At 43.1% G+C, this 15,115-nt stretch overlaps 1 protein-coding gene across 1 annotated transcript in view; it reads right to left on the bottom strand.

Annotated features, from left to right (window-relative positions):
- The window catches only part of SYNE2 (spectrin repeat containing nuclear envelope protein 2), a 171,474-nt gene that overhangs the window by 147,706 nt on the left and 8,653 nt on the right, over positions 1–15,115 (bottom strand). The window contains 3 exon segments of the mRNA XM_050335581.1: positions 69–164; positions 1,113–1,174; positions 11,440–11,555. Coding sequence (XP_050191538.1) covers positions 69–164; positions 1,113–1,174; positions 11,440–11,518 — 237 coding nt within the window. The 5' untranslated portion in view covers positions 11,519–11,555.

The raw sequence follows: 15,115 nt of genomic DNA, 5'->3' as shown, positions 1-15,115 counted from the left end.
AGCATATCCAGAAATCTTTGCTGGATTTGACAAAGGATTGAGGTAATATTTTTATTACTCTCTCTTACCAGATGTTGACCTGAAAGCACTTCCAGCAGATCAAGAAGCAAATGTCCTTGCTGGATGTCTGTATACAGGTCTGAGATAACAGAAGGAGGCGTATGCTGCAAAAGAAATTTTTTTCTTTTGTCATTTTGAATTCATCACACTACAAAACATCACACCTTGATTACTCTGTTATAAAATGTTTAGCATCCTTTATTTTTTCCTTAAGCTGGAATAAAAATCCTGCATTTTAATCAGCCATATCCTGCTTCTTCTATCCCATTATTATGTTTGTGTCTTATTCCCCTCTGCCCTGCCTCTGTGTTTTGTAAGGGTTATTTTAGGCCCCACTTTCAAGTATTTACATTTTTCAAGGAAGTATGTTGCAAAAAATTTTGAGAAAGGGAAAGCTACACAAAGCAGTTAATTCATATTTTGAGACCTTAACCAATATGCCCCAAGTACAAATTTGAATATAAAGCTGCATAACTAAGCCTCTTTTCACCTACTTGTAGCGAACATAACACAAATTTATCATGAGTTCAGCAGCTTCTGCTCAAGGAGGGACCAAAATAGGATTTTTTTTTCTTACCTGAGCAAGTCAGAGCCCCAGCACAACTGCTGGAGCTGTTTTATGAGAGCTTAAGGAGTGCCTACACTACTATGTGGTTTGTCTTAATACTTACCAGTCACTCAGGTCATCTCATTAAACTCATGTTCTTGGATTGCATAATAGAATAACACTTACCTAATCACAGTAAATCTAACTGTAAACACAGAAACCCATAAAACCCTGAGACATGTGCCACAATTCACCACAAGATTTACCACGAGCAAGGAAGAGTGTCATCTACTTAGAAACCATCCCTTACAAATGTTCTTGGACATTCACCAGTACAGTGCTGTTGCACTTCTTAAACAAATGCTTTCCAGGTGCTACTTTTTCCATCCAGTGATGAAAAAATCTCGTACTAATTTTGTTTATTCCAGAAAAAATCAATCTCTATACAGCACATCTGAATCAAAAAGGCAAAAGGTATGTCTTTGTCAAAGAATCCCATTCCTACCTTTGCCAATATTGAATTTATCCAACTAGTGAAGGTCTTCTTCTGTGTGAACTCTCGCTGCACTGGGAAATAAAAAAAATAAAAGGAAAAAAACTGTTAATGGAAAAAATTATCTGGTTTTATTTCTCTTTCTTAAAAAGTTACACGGCATTCATCCCAAACCTGAGGTCCATTCTTCCAGATATTATGTTACTATTAACTATTATTTAATGTCAGTTTTTCTCAAGTCTTATTTTAGAGATGGTATTTTCTCGCTTGCAGAGTTGATCCTGCAAAGTCCTATACAACCATCAAGCACGCTCTACAGGACGCAGCAGAAAGCAACTAATGAAGGTTTTCTCAGAAGCTCAGCAAATACAAACAGTGGTGTGAACACATAACTCTACAAAGAAATATGTCTACAATAACTCTGTTCATTCCTAATGTTCCTTGAAAGACTCTGGGCCATCATCAGTAGAAGATACATCTTGAAATTCGGGAAAAGCCACACATTTAATTGGGTGATGGGACCAGGATGCAGGCTGTGATAAATGCAAACCTGTAGGTGAAGCCACACACTGAGATGTCCTGGCTGCCAGCCGAGGGCCTGGAGAGTTATTTGGCTGTCATGGGTTGAATACAACCTCTAACAGCAACCTCTTCAGTGCTGGGCCCTCCCCAGGGTATACAGATTATTAATCCAGCCAAAAAGGAGCTCGTAGGGTTTTAAAATAGGTGGAAGGAAGTGTTTGAACTTGCATCGTAGCAAAAAAACAGTGGAACAGAACTCAAAGTGTGACCCAGGGACACACAGAGATCCAGCTCCGCACCCAGGTTCCTCACGGTGGCACAGGGCGAGCAACCACCCCCGGCTGTGAAGGGAGACAGGGAGTCAGTTAAGCCCATGTTTCAAAAATCAGAGTATTTAAACTGTTTCTCACACCAGAGTAGAGCTCAAGAGATGGGAAGGCCTTTCTCCATGGCCTGTGGGCAGTAGAGATGAAAAAAAGACAAGTTCCCCCGAAAGGTGAAGCAGAGGGTGAGCAGCAGAGTCAGACCAGACCAGGTCCCCGGCCTTGGTCATGGCCAGTGGATTATGTGACTCCCCAGCTCGTGCTCCCTCCCAAAAAACCACCTCATTCCCAAGAAGCACCACAAAAACCAACCATACATCCCTAGAGGCTGGATGTCTGTACACAGGCCTGAGGTGACGGCTGGAGGTGCTGGTCCCTGAGATTACAGACCCCCATTCCACCAGCAGCCATTCCAAAGGCTCGTGGGGACCAGCCTGAACACAAACTCCTTCTTCTCTCCCTTTCCACAGCAGCCTTGACTGCAAGTGTTGGGACCGGCTTCCCAAAATAGATCAAAAAGCAATAGCACGCCTGAAAGCGGCCTGCCTGGAGCTGAGGGAAGGTGGTCATCCCTGCCTTCTCCCCCATTGGAATAAACACCCAAAAGGCTACACTGGCTGTTAACAGCCCAGGCATTACAAAGCAGGTCAAATGGACTATTAGCTGAGGAGGGTGAGACTACACAGTTGGGAGAGCTGATGTTTCGGTCGCCCAACCCGTCACCTTTGGCCTGTGCCAGCTGCAGGGCTCTTCCCGCCCTTCGCTCTGAGGCGGCCGCGTGGCGACGGGCAGAGCCCCAGGGATAGATATCCTGCAACGCTCATGGCAGGCAGCGGGGAAGCAAAGCCTGAGAGGCAGCAGAGGCAGAGAGAGGCTCGGAGCTCCCACGGACAGAGAGGCAGATGGATCAGGGAATGCCCATCCAGCGCCCTGAGGGGAGCACAGGAGAGGCCTATCCATGTCCTGCTCCATGGCCTCAAGGCAGCTCCCTGAGGGGCTGTGGGTGGTCTGGCAGGGTCAATGGCCCATGGAGGGACATGGGGGGCAAGGCAGCTGGGGGTACTCCCTGTACCCTTCCCAGCTGGGATAAATCCTCCCAGTGCATGGGAGAGGTATTTGGACAATGACCAGGCCATCGGCTTGCATGAAGAAACACACCTAGGTGGGAACAGACCATCTCTTCTGCCTCTGAAAGCAAGCTCTTGCACCGAAGATTAACTAAATGCAAGTTTGACATCATAAGGCAAGTGAAAGACTACTCAGCAATAGAAATGTGTGTTTTGGTAGGCTGGGCAGGATGAAGGATACAAAAAATATCAAGTCCATGGGGACAAAAAAAAAAAAAAAAAAAAAGGTTGACTCCTCTGCCCATGAAATGAAAATGCCACTCAGAGGAAAAGGAAAAACACTTTACTACACTCTGGGAATTTGCAAACACAAACCCCAGTCGTAGCTGTCTTTTCATCATCCAAGATGGCCTGAAGGAGCTTCATCAGCTCACGAAGCACAGCAATTCTCTCGAGGATAACCCAGCCTCCTGCTCCCAACACCACAGGCCTCCTTCTGCTTCCCTGGGAGGGTGAGTGGCCACAAAAACATTCATGCATTATGTGCGCCGAGGACTGTTTTGCATCCTGTAGTTAAGGCGTCTTTCAACAGCCCTCCTCTGATGTGCAACCCTATGATCCTGTTGGAGCATGAAGCAGTTCATTTCAATGCTAACTGCATTGTTTTACAATTCTTCATAAGCATCAGAGATCATGCTGAACAACAGGAAGATAAGGGCAATCTGAAAGATGCAGACAAAAATGCAATGACAAAATCGTGTTTTGTTCGGGAAACAGAACGTAAGTGCAAACATGCTCACGAGGAGGACAAAAATAGCGTGGAGATACTGGCTTCATGTTAGCACAGGACCCAACCACACCCTTTGGTTGAACACCATGTGGGAGCCATTCCAATTACTCAACAAGCAATTATTGGGTAGCTGCACTCAGTTTTATCAGGCAGCAAGGCAAGGCTGGCATTGCTCTGGCACTTAAAAAGGGACAGAAAGCAAATACTGACTACTGTGCCTGACGCAGTGACTTTTGCAGCTACAGCTCTCCTCAAACAGACACCACTGCTGCTGCTTTGGAGAACTTGCATTTGGGATCAGTGACAGAAAGATGGTTAGGATGAGACACTTGGTCTTGTTTTGGTTGACGTCCATATGAACATGCTTCGTTATGCAATATGGGCCAGATACTGCAAGTGTTGATTCACACGGGCAGCTCTCAGGCAAATGTCTCACCAGGTGAAAGCAGAAGGCAGTTAGTTCACTGCACACACCTACGAACACTTTAAACCCTCCCCAACAGCCACTGCCTAACACAATCCACCAGGCTGCCTTCCAAGCAGCTGCCGCCTGAGCTGCAACGTGCCTTATTTTCCTACCCAAATAAATAATAATAATAGACTTTCCCCCCTGAATTAATAACAAAACTCCATTCTCGCCAATATTTCCCCAGATTGTAGTGCAGCAGTCACTGTTTCCAGGCAGGCCACACCACACACAGCTCGATACAGATGTGCTTCTGGCACCGTGGCAGGCAGTCGTATTGCAATTTTCAGGCTGAGTGTGTTTTCCCTCCCAGCTCCCCTCTGATGCTACTGCTCAGAGGCACTAATGATTTAATCAAGCTCTCCAATTCTTATCTCTACCACGTGGTTAATTAATACGGATTTTTATTTTTATGAGGGTGAATGGATTCTTTGTCAGGCCTTTTCGTAGGACTCCAAGTGACCTTGGTTTTTCTCTTGCCCTAGTTTTCAAAATGTCACTGACCCAGAATAGGAAAGCTATCAAAAAAACCTCTTATCATTCCTTCACTTAGGGTCAAAACTCACCAGCCCAAAAAAGTGGATCTGAGAGAACAAAATAAGAACCTGCTAATCTGAAAGCACCCAAAATCTATCGTATTTCACCCTGTGTTAACAGCTCTTCAGGGAGGAATAACACAAACAAGCAACGTGTCATGCAGGCTATTCAAAAATCAATACACACTGCTGGACAATGACTGTTTTATTCAGTAATGAGCTATCAACAAGTGCTGCAAACCAGACTGATCATTAAGAGCACAGAGAATGGCAAGGACCGCGTCAGTGCTGAACTCTCCCAGAAGGAAGAGGAGAGCAGAAGCATTGCCAGCCTCTGTTTTACTCTCAGTCTTCCTTTAACAGTGATACAGAAAAAAACAGGCTTTAAAAATTAGTCTCCTCTCCTCTGTTGCCTTTTGTGCCTCCCTTCCTGAGGTAGGAGAAGGGCAGCTCCAGAGAAAGCACCGCCTCCTCCCTTGGCAGTGAGCTGAGGCAAGCAAATCATGACAGAACAGATGTAGCCGTCTGTCCACGCTCATCAAACACTGTCACCAAAGAGCAAAGAGGTTTTCCTTCTATCACAAGGACTGGTGCATCACTGTCAGTGAACAATTTACAACTGTATGGCTTTTTTTCTTAAAAAAAAAAAAATATATATATATATAACCAATTATTTGAAATTAATGAGCACAAGCCTTTCTGTCATCTTCTGACCTCTGTTTCACCAGAAGGAATTACCTCTTGTGCACGATATTTTTATATCTTCCTTTCACCACCGGGGTCAGCTGCGGCTACGCCTGCAGTAGCAAGCAGGGGAGCTCATCAGGAACAGATCAACAGATCAGAAGAGCCCGTGCTCACCACGCAGTGTGTCCACCACGTGTGTGGGAAAGAAAGGTTGTGTTGGACTAACTCGAGCCTCAGTGCCCACAGACAGTCACAGCACCTTCCTGGGGCATTTATTTAAGTTTCATCTAAAATAACCTTTTCTACACTCGTTGACAGCTCAGAAAAATGAACTGAAGCGTGGTCAGCAGGGATAACTGCGAGAGCTCCTTCAAGACATCACTGCTGATCTGAGCTAACACACCAAGCAGGTACGTTCTGTAAATGACCAGAACTATCAGAAGAAACCTTCACTACTTGCCAACCCCAGGGAAAGAGTGAGCAATTCACCCCTGAGACCTTTGTGTAGTCCCTTCCCTTCCACCCAGCCACAGAGTTTCACTTTCTGCAGACAGGAAAGCAGGCAGAAGAGTTATTTCCAGCATTTATGTTCAGCAACATCGTGTTAAGCAATTAAAAAAACAAGTATGTTTTGTAGAGATTGAGAAGTTTATCTAAAGCTCAGTGAAGGTGATGAAAATATTTCTACAGGAATAGGTCTTTTCAAATCCAAATATTGTATAAATATTAACTAAATCACTATTACCACATCTGTGCAGCAAGTGGGAACTTCCCTTTCTACACTACTCCTTTCAACCTCCTTTTCCTTTCGAAAGCAAATTGTCCAATTTACCAAAAGTGCTGCATGTTCATACCAAGTTTTACCCTCCTGGCTTTCTATCGACCCTTTTCCTTTTCTTATTGCCAGGATGCTGGAGCAGCTCTGCTCTGAACCACCACTGTCTTTACTCCACAACAGCCCATGAAGTGAAGCACTGCAGTACTGGGGGCGCTGACAGAGACTGCAGGTCAGATTCTTAAAGGTACTAAGTCACATCATTTAGATATCAACATACTTTTTTAAAAATAAGGGCTTGAGTGGCTTTTGTAAGATTTTAAAAAACAAAATCCACAGTGATCAGGGATCTGAATGCAGGGGCCTCCAGTGCCCTTTGCAGGTGCCTCAGAAGCTGTCCACTCCTTAGGCATTTTAATGCCAGTTTTTCACCAGTTATGCACCCGATAATGCCTTTAACAAACTGAAAGTTATCTAGCAGGGAACGCATTTATGCAACTCTACAATCTATTTTTTACATTTGGTGAGTGAAACAGACAAAAATAACGACGACTGATTTTCTTTTAAGGCAGTGTCATGTGTCAGTTGCCTCCCCAGTGCCATCAGCCCCATCACATGCCACGAGGCCGAGCAGTTACGGGAACTGCAGACCAGCCCCTCTCCTGGGCAGCATAAACCAGGCACAGATTTCTGTGCAGCTCCTATTGTAGCTTTTCAATTTGTGAAAGTCACCCTTGAAAAATCATCCTAAACATTTAATGGACTTTTTTGATCATTCTGGTTAAAGGGGGAAAAAAAAAAGTGTAGTTGTAATAAGCGAGTGACCCCAACAGATGAGACACACTGTTAGAACAAAAAAAAGCTGTGGAAGAATTAGTAGTCTACCTGACCTCTGGATGAATTAAGAGGGTCTCAAAAATATATCTCTCAATCTACTACAAGCTGCACAACAAAACCTATCCATACATATCTCCATATTTGCAATTTCACTTGAGCAGAAATCATTCATAAAGGATTAGACATATCTGCATGAAAATAGCATCATTCATTTATATCATTAAACTCTCTTCAAAAAACAGTTTTCTTCCAAAACTCTCTTCAGTTTTAGCAGCCACATTCCTATATGATCATCCTTTGGGTTAAAATAATAAACAGTAACACACACGCGGATTAATAAGTGGAGCCAAAAATTAGGATCCCTGCAGTTAATTAAGCAGTGAAAGAGTAAGTACATGCCCCAAACTCCAAGAGCTAAAACACACTCTCTTGTGTTTGAATTAGCTCAGCAAGCATGGAAAGAAAAGGGAAAACAGAGTTCTGCACAGGCTTGGTGGGAAGCGCCACATATAGGGTGTGTTTGCTATTCTAGGGAAGACAGAGGAAGGAATTGTGCATGGAAGGGAAAGTGAAGGCTGGATCCTCCCACAGGTAAAGACATTTACATTCTGAAAGCAAAACATGACCCTGCTCCAGAGTGCCACAAACCCCGTTCAATCCCTGCTGTTGCCATCCATCCACGAGCAGCTGCGCATTCCCCTCAATCCTGCACTCCTGCTCATCAGCAAAGAGTGCTTCCATCTCCAACAGCTCCTAAAGCAGTGCCACGAAGCCCTTCTCTTACCAAGCAGATGAGCTGCCTCCTCACCTCAAGTAGCCAACACCAATTTTGGATGTTGACTGTGCCTGTTCAGTTTTCAGAAGATTGAGCACCAGGCTGGATCCCTCTCTGGGGCCAGCCTGTAATGCAGTGCTGGGAGGGAAATACGGGAGGAGGAGACACAGGACAGGGATCCTGCTTTATTCCTCCCATGCTCAGTGCCAGCCAAGCCCTGAGCTCCTGCCTGCCCCTTCCTGCAGCACAAGTGACTTCAGGTTTCAAAGATGGTTTGTGGCACAACGGAGCATCTCCCTGGTAAGCATCCTCTCTTCACCAAAATGTTTGCAGCCTTGTCTGGCAAGAGAAACCCTTCCCTTTAGTATTCCCTGACTGGATATATCCATAACCAGTCCAGCTCCAGGCTTTTCACCTGCACTTCTACCTGGCTGTGCAAGGACACAAGCAGCTTTGCAGCCGCTCTTAAGTTGTGCTGCGTCAGAAAACTGGGAGAAAGCAGAGAGGTGCTAAAGGAAAGGGCAGGGATAATGTTGATCTTAATCTGATTTAATTTTATTATAACATCTAGGGCAGAGGAAACGAAAAAGGAAAAGAAAAGAAGCCTCTCAAGTCCTGACATGATGCGTTTTCCTAGCGATTCCCATTTCTTGGCAGGGAGGCAGTGGGTAACTATTACTCTCTGATCTGGAGATCAGCTTGAAAACTGGTAAAGGTTAAAGAGCAATACACAAATCTGAAAAGATACACATATGAGGGTTTATATTCTTGCAGCGTTTTACTTCAGCCTCATGATTTTGTGACTAGCTTCATCATTTGAAAATGTCTGGAGATTGGGAGCATTAGAAAACACATTGCTTTCATTTCTTTACCTGTTTTCTTCATGTTTTCCAAGCTTCATTAAATCTCCCTAAAATAATTAGCTGACAAGAAAGATGCACTGAGGACAAAGTTACATTTTTATTTATTTTCTAATGAATTTCTTTATGCAATCTTCTAGGACAAATACTACTAAGGAGAATGAATGCTCACCCTAGAACACTCTTCTACCTAAAAATACACTAACATAAATTCCACTAAATGAAGTTTTTATACTATTAAGCCACTACCAATAATTGAAAAGGAATTCTATAATAATGAGAGCTACTAAGAAGGAACCTCTTCACTAATTACGTAAAGGAGGTTGGTTTTGCCCTTTCCTTCTTTTTCTTCCCAAAAGTGCTGTCCTCCTCACACAAGACTGTAACTAAAATCAAAGTCAAACATACTTAAAATAACAGACCTACCCATGGCAGAGAAGGGAAAAAAAGAAAGCTCACCATTTTCTTACATTTTTAGGAATGAACTCCACAGTGTTATATAACCAAACAAATTGACACATTAAGTTGATCTTGTCCTAATTAACCAGACTAGACAAGTGCTCTATCCCCACTGGATGCCTTTCAGGAATAATGGAAGATTGGATCACAAAGAATTAAAAAGCAGATTGAAATACAAGCAAGACCTAAACTACATCCAGACTAGATCTCACTCCTGATTTTCCCTATTTATGAGTGTCAACCATTACACTGCTATACATGGTTGGACATATTCTTTGAAGCTATTTCCTAGCAATGTGAAAAGCAGATCATAACAAGTTTTGCATCCATCTTCAGTCACACCAAATGTAAGCTGCTTTTCTGACAATTATAAGCAGCTATTCCTTGAAATTTCTCCAGGTGAACCTGAAGATTTGAATCAATCAACGTGTCTGGCTGCTTCGCAAATCTCATCCCAAGATTCCTATTAATGGAAAAACCTGTTTCCCTGAGTGACCCCATTATTCTTAGTTGACCTTTGCTACCATAGAGCTGAGAGCAGAGCTACAAATGGTTCCTACATGTCATGTCAGGGAGCGTGTCTTTGGTGCTTCCTCACGGCTGTGTCGCCATTTGCTGGTTTGACACCGAGCAGATGCTGCAGAGCCGCCTCTCCAGCGACAAAACGTGTCAGTACCATTTGCTGTATCTTTAATCATCACAGAAACTGCTTATGTCACATCTAAGGGGTGTCTCTGGATGCTTTACAACAGCCAGGCACAGACATCTTGGCCCCAGATTTGAGGTGTGTTCATGTAGGAGCTCAAATTATCGCAGCAAAGAAATAGTCATTTCAGTTTTACTAAGCAGGGCTCCTTCAATGAGATACTGACCAAAAAACTCAACCGTTTATTCAACACAACGCACCAGTTCGACTTTCCAGAAAAACACATGGATTTCAAAGCAAAACCCTATCCTAAAATTGCACGTAACTTTAATTCTGCCTTAAAGCTACAGAGTGTTTTCCATATCTGTTTCCCGACAACAGCCGCCTCAGTCTTTCTACCAAAGGCTGAGTTTGACTGGCACAACAAATGTGTGTCTGACAGGCTGTGCTTGGTGCAACTGGCTCCTGTCTGCTACGAGATTTTGCTTGTTCTCCTGAAAATGTAACACTAAGGCAAAACAGGAGAAAATTCACCATTAAAGACGGCTTGGTTTTAGACCACCATTAACACCCACTCGCCACAACACATGGCTCCAGTGACAACATCAGTGCAAATACGGATCGTGGAAGTGACTTGGCAGGATATTCTTTTGCACCATCTGTTTTAAAACATATTTTCCCTCAACTAAGCACCGTAGAAGTTTCCCTGCATGTGAGTTAAGAGGAAGTATCTCTGTGGAAACATGAGTTAGCCCATCCACTGTAGAATCACCAGGTTCTAAGCACATTAAAAACCTGCCTTCCAGCAGGGCTAGTCCTCTGCTGCCTGGGCTAGACTTCTTGACAGCCTCCATCAATATGATTAGAGGAAAGTCAACCTTCCCATAAAATTCTTACAGAAGGAAATTCAACATGTGATTAAGGAAAACCCAAAAAGCCTATCTGAGAGGCCAGCTTGGATACACTCATCATCACTTAAATGTCCAGGTGGATGCCATTAAACTGGAATAATTAAAAAAACAGCCAATGAGAACTTCCTTAACGAGTTATAACCCATGGCAAGAAAGGATGAAAGACTCTGACCCATAAGAAACCACAAAAATTGTCTCCACTTGGAGGGGATATAGCAGTAAAAACAGAAAAACAAATAAAATAGAATAGTCCTGTAGTCCATGGCTTCATTAGGACAGCTTAATGCAACCAGCCAATTGTCAGCAAATTCAAAACAAGGAAACTAATGAAATGGTTTGACTGTTTTCATGCTGCTGGTTCCTTTGAAAAAAGTTTACAGCAACACTTTGTTACTATTCCAAGTAACGAATCATAAGAACCAGTGAGCACATCTGTACCAAAACCAGGCAACAGATCTGAAAACACCACGAGGAAGTACTGTGAGAGGTGTTATCTTTCTTTTCACTGCTGAAGCGTCTCTCATGAAACACAGAAACATCTGCAAAGATGCACCAACATGAACTAACTATGCCCATTATAACATTTATACAGGTTTCTCAGAATTTCTTTCAACTTGTAGACATGGTCACAGATTTCTGACAAAAATCTAAATTACAAAGGCACAGAGACACTACGGTCACTTACCTTGCAGCGACAGATGGAGATCATCTATTTCAGAGGAAGCCGGCTCCTCTGTGGAGGCAGATGACTGTGTTGATGCCATATTGAATTCTATGCAGATTCTTTAATCGCTTTCTAAACTGAAATTATATTAAAAAAAAAACAAAAAACAAAAAACAAAAAATCAGTACATTGCTACATAAAAATTGATGATGCTCAATGATGATGTGGCATCGAGACATGTGTTTTGTTTTGGGTTTTCTTCCCTTGGTCAGCTGTCTCCTCAGTTTATACAGAATAAAGCAACTTTTCCTACTGCAGGAATCCAAGCATTGCTCCTCTGACTCCTTTTTAACAGTGACCAATACAAACCACGGATCCCACTGGATCTTGCCATGAAAAAAAGCACTAGGATTAGGAAAATTTCAAACAGAGTTGCTTGCTTTCAGAAAGCCAAGATGACAAAGGCTCACAGTGCCTTCCACAGACTTGTAGCTGCCAAACCTCATCTTTTTAATCTTTGAACTTTTCAGATCTCCCTTCCTGCCTGCATAATTGTTGCAGACTGGAGACAATTTAGGCAGAATCTGCAAAGACTGAGGTGAAATGAAAAAGCAGTGGTTGTCATATGAGAATCAACACAACTGCTGTCCCTGTTTAATACCTTTTCCCAGCTCCTCCATTTTCCCCTCCACGGATACCTCCCCAATCACTAATGCAACTTTAGAAAATTATATGCTTTACCTTTCTTAAAAACCTAACAGTGTTCCTGGTAGTGTAGGAGCTATATTGTTCAATTCACCACTGTAGGAAAAACTGGATGTTTAAGATACAGACTCACTTTTATCATGAATTTAAAAGTTAAACAAATTCAAAATGAAATTAAGCTGAAAATTAAGTAAGGGCTCACCCTTAAGCAAGCTTTGTTACCTAAACAACTGTAACCTTTTCACCAGAAGTACAGGGATTTCCACACCATATATTAATAACTCATCCACCAAGTATATGTCAAAATAAAGGGCGTGAATAGATGAGTCAGGAAATACAACATTAAAGAATGCCAGAGAAATTCTTACATTCATTCCCTTGTGCACATGAATCACAAGGCAGCCTTTGTTTACTCCACTCTATACTATTTTTCCCTCACTCCCTGCCTCCTTCACTGCACAGAAAGGACGACGTGTATTTCTTGAGGAGCTATTCAACATTTTGTTTTCCTCACCCTGAACAGTGCGTGCCCTTGTGATCTATCCAAGAGCTGCTGTGATGACAGGATTATTGAGTTCCTCACAAGATTTTTCTATGGCACTCACCACCCTGGCATCTGAACACTTCACAAACATCAATCAATTTACATTTGCAGCACCTACGTGAAGACCAGGGATTCACGGAGCAGTTTGGGTTGGAAGGGCCCATCTAGTCCAACCCCCCACCACAGGGCATCACTTCACTGATGACAAGTGAAGGCACAGAGAGAATAAAGGGGGAAAAAAGTTCCTAGTTTTCCAAAGAAATACATATTAGCTCACATGACTGAAGCACTGATTCCAACTGCTGCAGTGACCATGCAGCGCTTCTGCGAGTCACCACCAACTTACAACTACAGCTCAAGGCACCAGATTCAAGAAACGAGAGTTCTAGCTGGGACAGGTAAAGGTGAGACCTGTCTAGATGATCAGAGAAAATTAAAAACATATTTTATAAGAGTTTGGCTTGCTCATCCTGGCAAAAGTAGGAGGAAAAGGACTAATTTGATCTTTGGCAGGCACAAGAACGTGATGGAGAAACAAGCCAAGCCCTGAGGTTAGGATGGAAATGGTAAGATTTCTAAAAAGCCAAGAAAGCCAACAAGATGCTGGGCAGCATCAACAGGGGCATCAGCAGCAGAGATAAAGAAGCCCTTATCCCTCTCTGCTCAGCACTCATCAGACCACACCTGAAATACCGGGTTCAGTTTGGGACCCCAATGTACAAAAAATTATGTGGACAGGCTGGAGAGAGAAGAGCCACAGAAATGACCAGGACAGGGAGGTCTGATGTGTGAAGAAAGGCTGAGAAAACTGGGTTTGTTCAGCCTCGAGGAAAGAAAGCTGAGAGGAGACCTTATTACCACGTTCCAGTACTTAAAGGGTGCCCACAAAGAGGATGGAGACTCCCTTTTTGCAAGGAGGCACAATGAAAAGATGAGGGGTAATGAGTACAAGTTACTGCTGTGGAGATTTCAATTAGACACAAGAGGAAAATTTTCCACAGTGAGAACAATCAGCCACTGGATTAATCTCCCCAGTGAAGTGGGGGATTCCCCAGCGCTGGCACTGTTACGATTTGGGTGGACAAGGTGCTCTGCCATCTTGTCTGGACCGTGCTTTTATCACAAAACATTGGACCAGAGAATCCTTGAGGTCCCTTCCAACCTGGCCTTGTATGATTCTGTGATAAACACCAGGCTCTTACAGGAACTGAGCAAGGACAAGGGCTGAGCAAGAACCCAGCAGTGCTGCCGATGCCCAAGGCAATGCAATCTTTCCTGGGAAACTCCTTTTTTTTTTTAATTCCTCTCAAGATAAAGCCATACAAACCCAAAGTCTGAAAATGCAAAATGTCAGGTGGCCTTAATATCTTTCAGGTATCACTAAGTCTTGAATTTCACTTTTTGATCACCATCTTGAAGGCGATGACAAATAACCCACATGGGAAGTATGTAAGCAAATCCAAACCACCTCATTAGGTCTGTTGCTTTTTTTTCCCAGGACACAGGGATAATTGGGATGCAGGGATGCATTCCCTCCACCTTGAATTTTCCAGTGGTCAACTGTAGGCCTTCAGAGATATTGAAGAAATAGTAAATCGTGGGCAACAGTGAATCTGCAGGTGAAATAAATGGGCCTGCCTGAATTTGGACCTAAGGTTACAACTCAAATTGGGTATCCGTGTAAAGGAAGAGTGACAGGACCAGAAGCACCCACTACTGCCACACTGGCATCCCCAAAACCATGTACATGTGTATGTTCCTGTGGTTCTGGGGCACACACTCAATACCAGTGGCAATGCTTGCTCTTTTCCTCTTTCACGTGTTTATTCTGATTTTTTTCATTTTTATTTTAAACTAAGCACTACTTAAGGATTTTCTTTTAAAGGCACAAATGCAGCACAGAACTCTCAAACAGTAGACACACAAATATCTGTTCAACTTCAAAGTATCCAAATTTGGGATGATGGCACAGGCAGAGCCAAGTCACGTTCACCCAACTTGCATGATGCTAAAGTCACTGGCACTGCAGATCAGAGAAAGGGAGCAGGATTTGGCATTAAAATTCCACTTTTAAAAAATATGCGAGAGCCACGAACAACATCAATGGATGTTTCATGAACAACACAAAGTGTATTTTTAACCCTTCTGGGTCTGTTCTTCCTCTGTCCCCATCCCGTGCCAGCTCCAGCAACCACAGAGCACCGAGTGTCTCCTTTTATGTGCCTGTACTGCACTTCATGGGATGGGACCCCAATCTCAGCTCACATCTCTAAGCATTAAAGTGGATAAAGCTAATAAAACCTCCAGCATTTCAAAGTAGAAAGGATGTTGAGCTCTAAAGCATGAATCAACTTAATTTGCTTAATTTATTAATTAATTAACTTGAATCACGGCACATGATCATAGAACACATTTAAATGAGCAAACGCATATGCTCCCATTTTCTTT

The sequence above is a fragment of the Myiozetetes cayanensis genome, unplaced genomic scaffold (genome assembly GCF_022539395.1).
Source record: "Myiozetetes cayanensis isolate MyiCay16 unplaced genomic scaffold, myiCay2020 scf6-25, whole genome shotgun sequence".
Taxonomy (NCBI): domain Eukaryota; kingdom Metazoa; phylum Chordata; class Aves; order Passeriformes; family Tyrannidae; genus Myiozetetes; species Myiozetetes cayanensis.
Note: the sequence above shows the minus strand (reverse complement) of the source record. Positions and strands in the feature narration are given on the sequence as shown.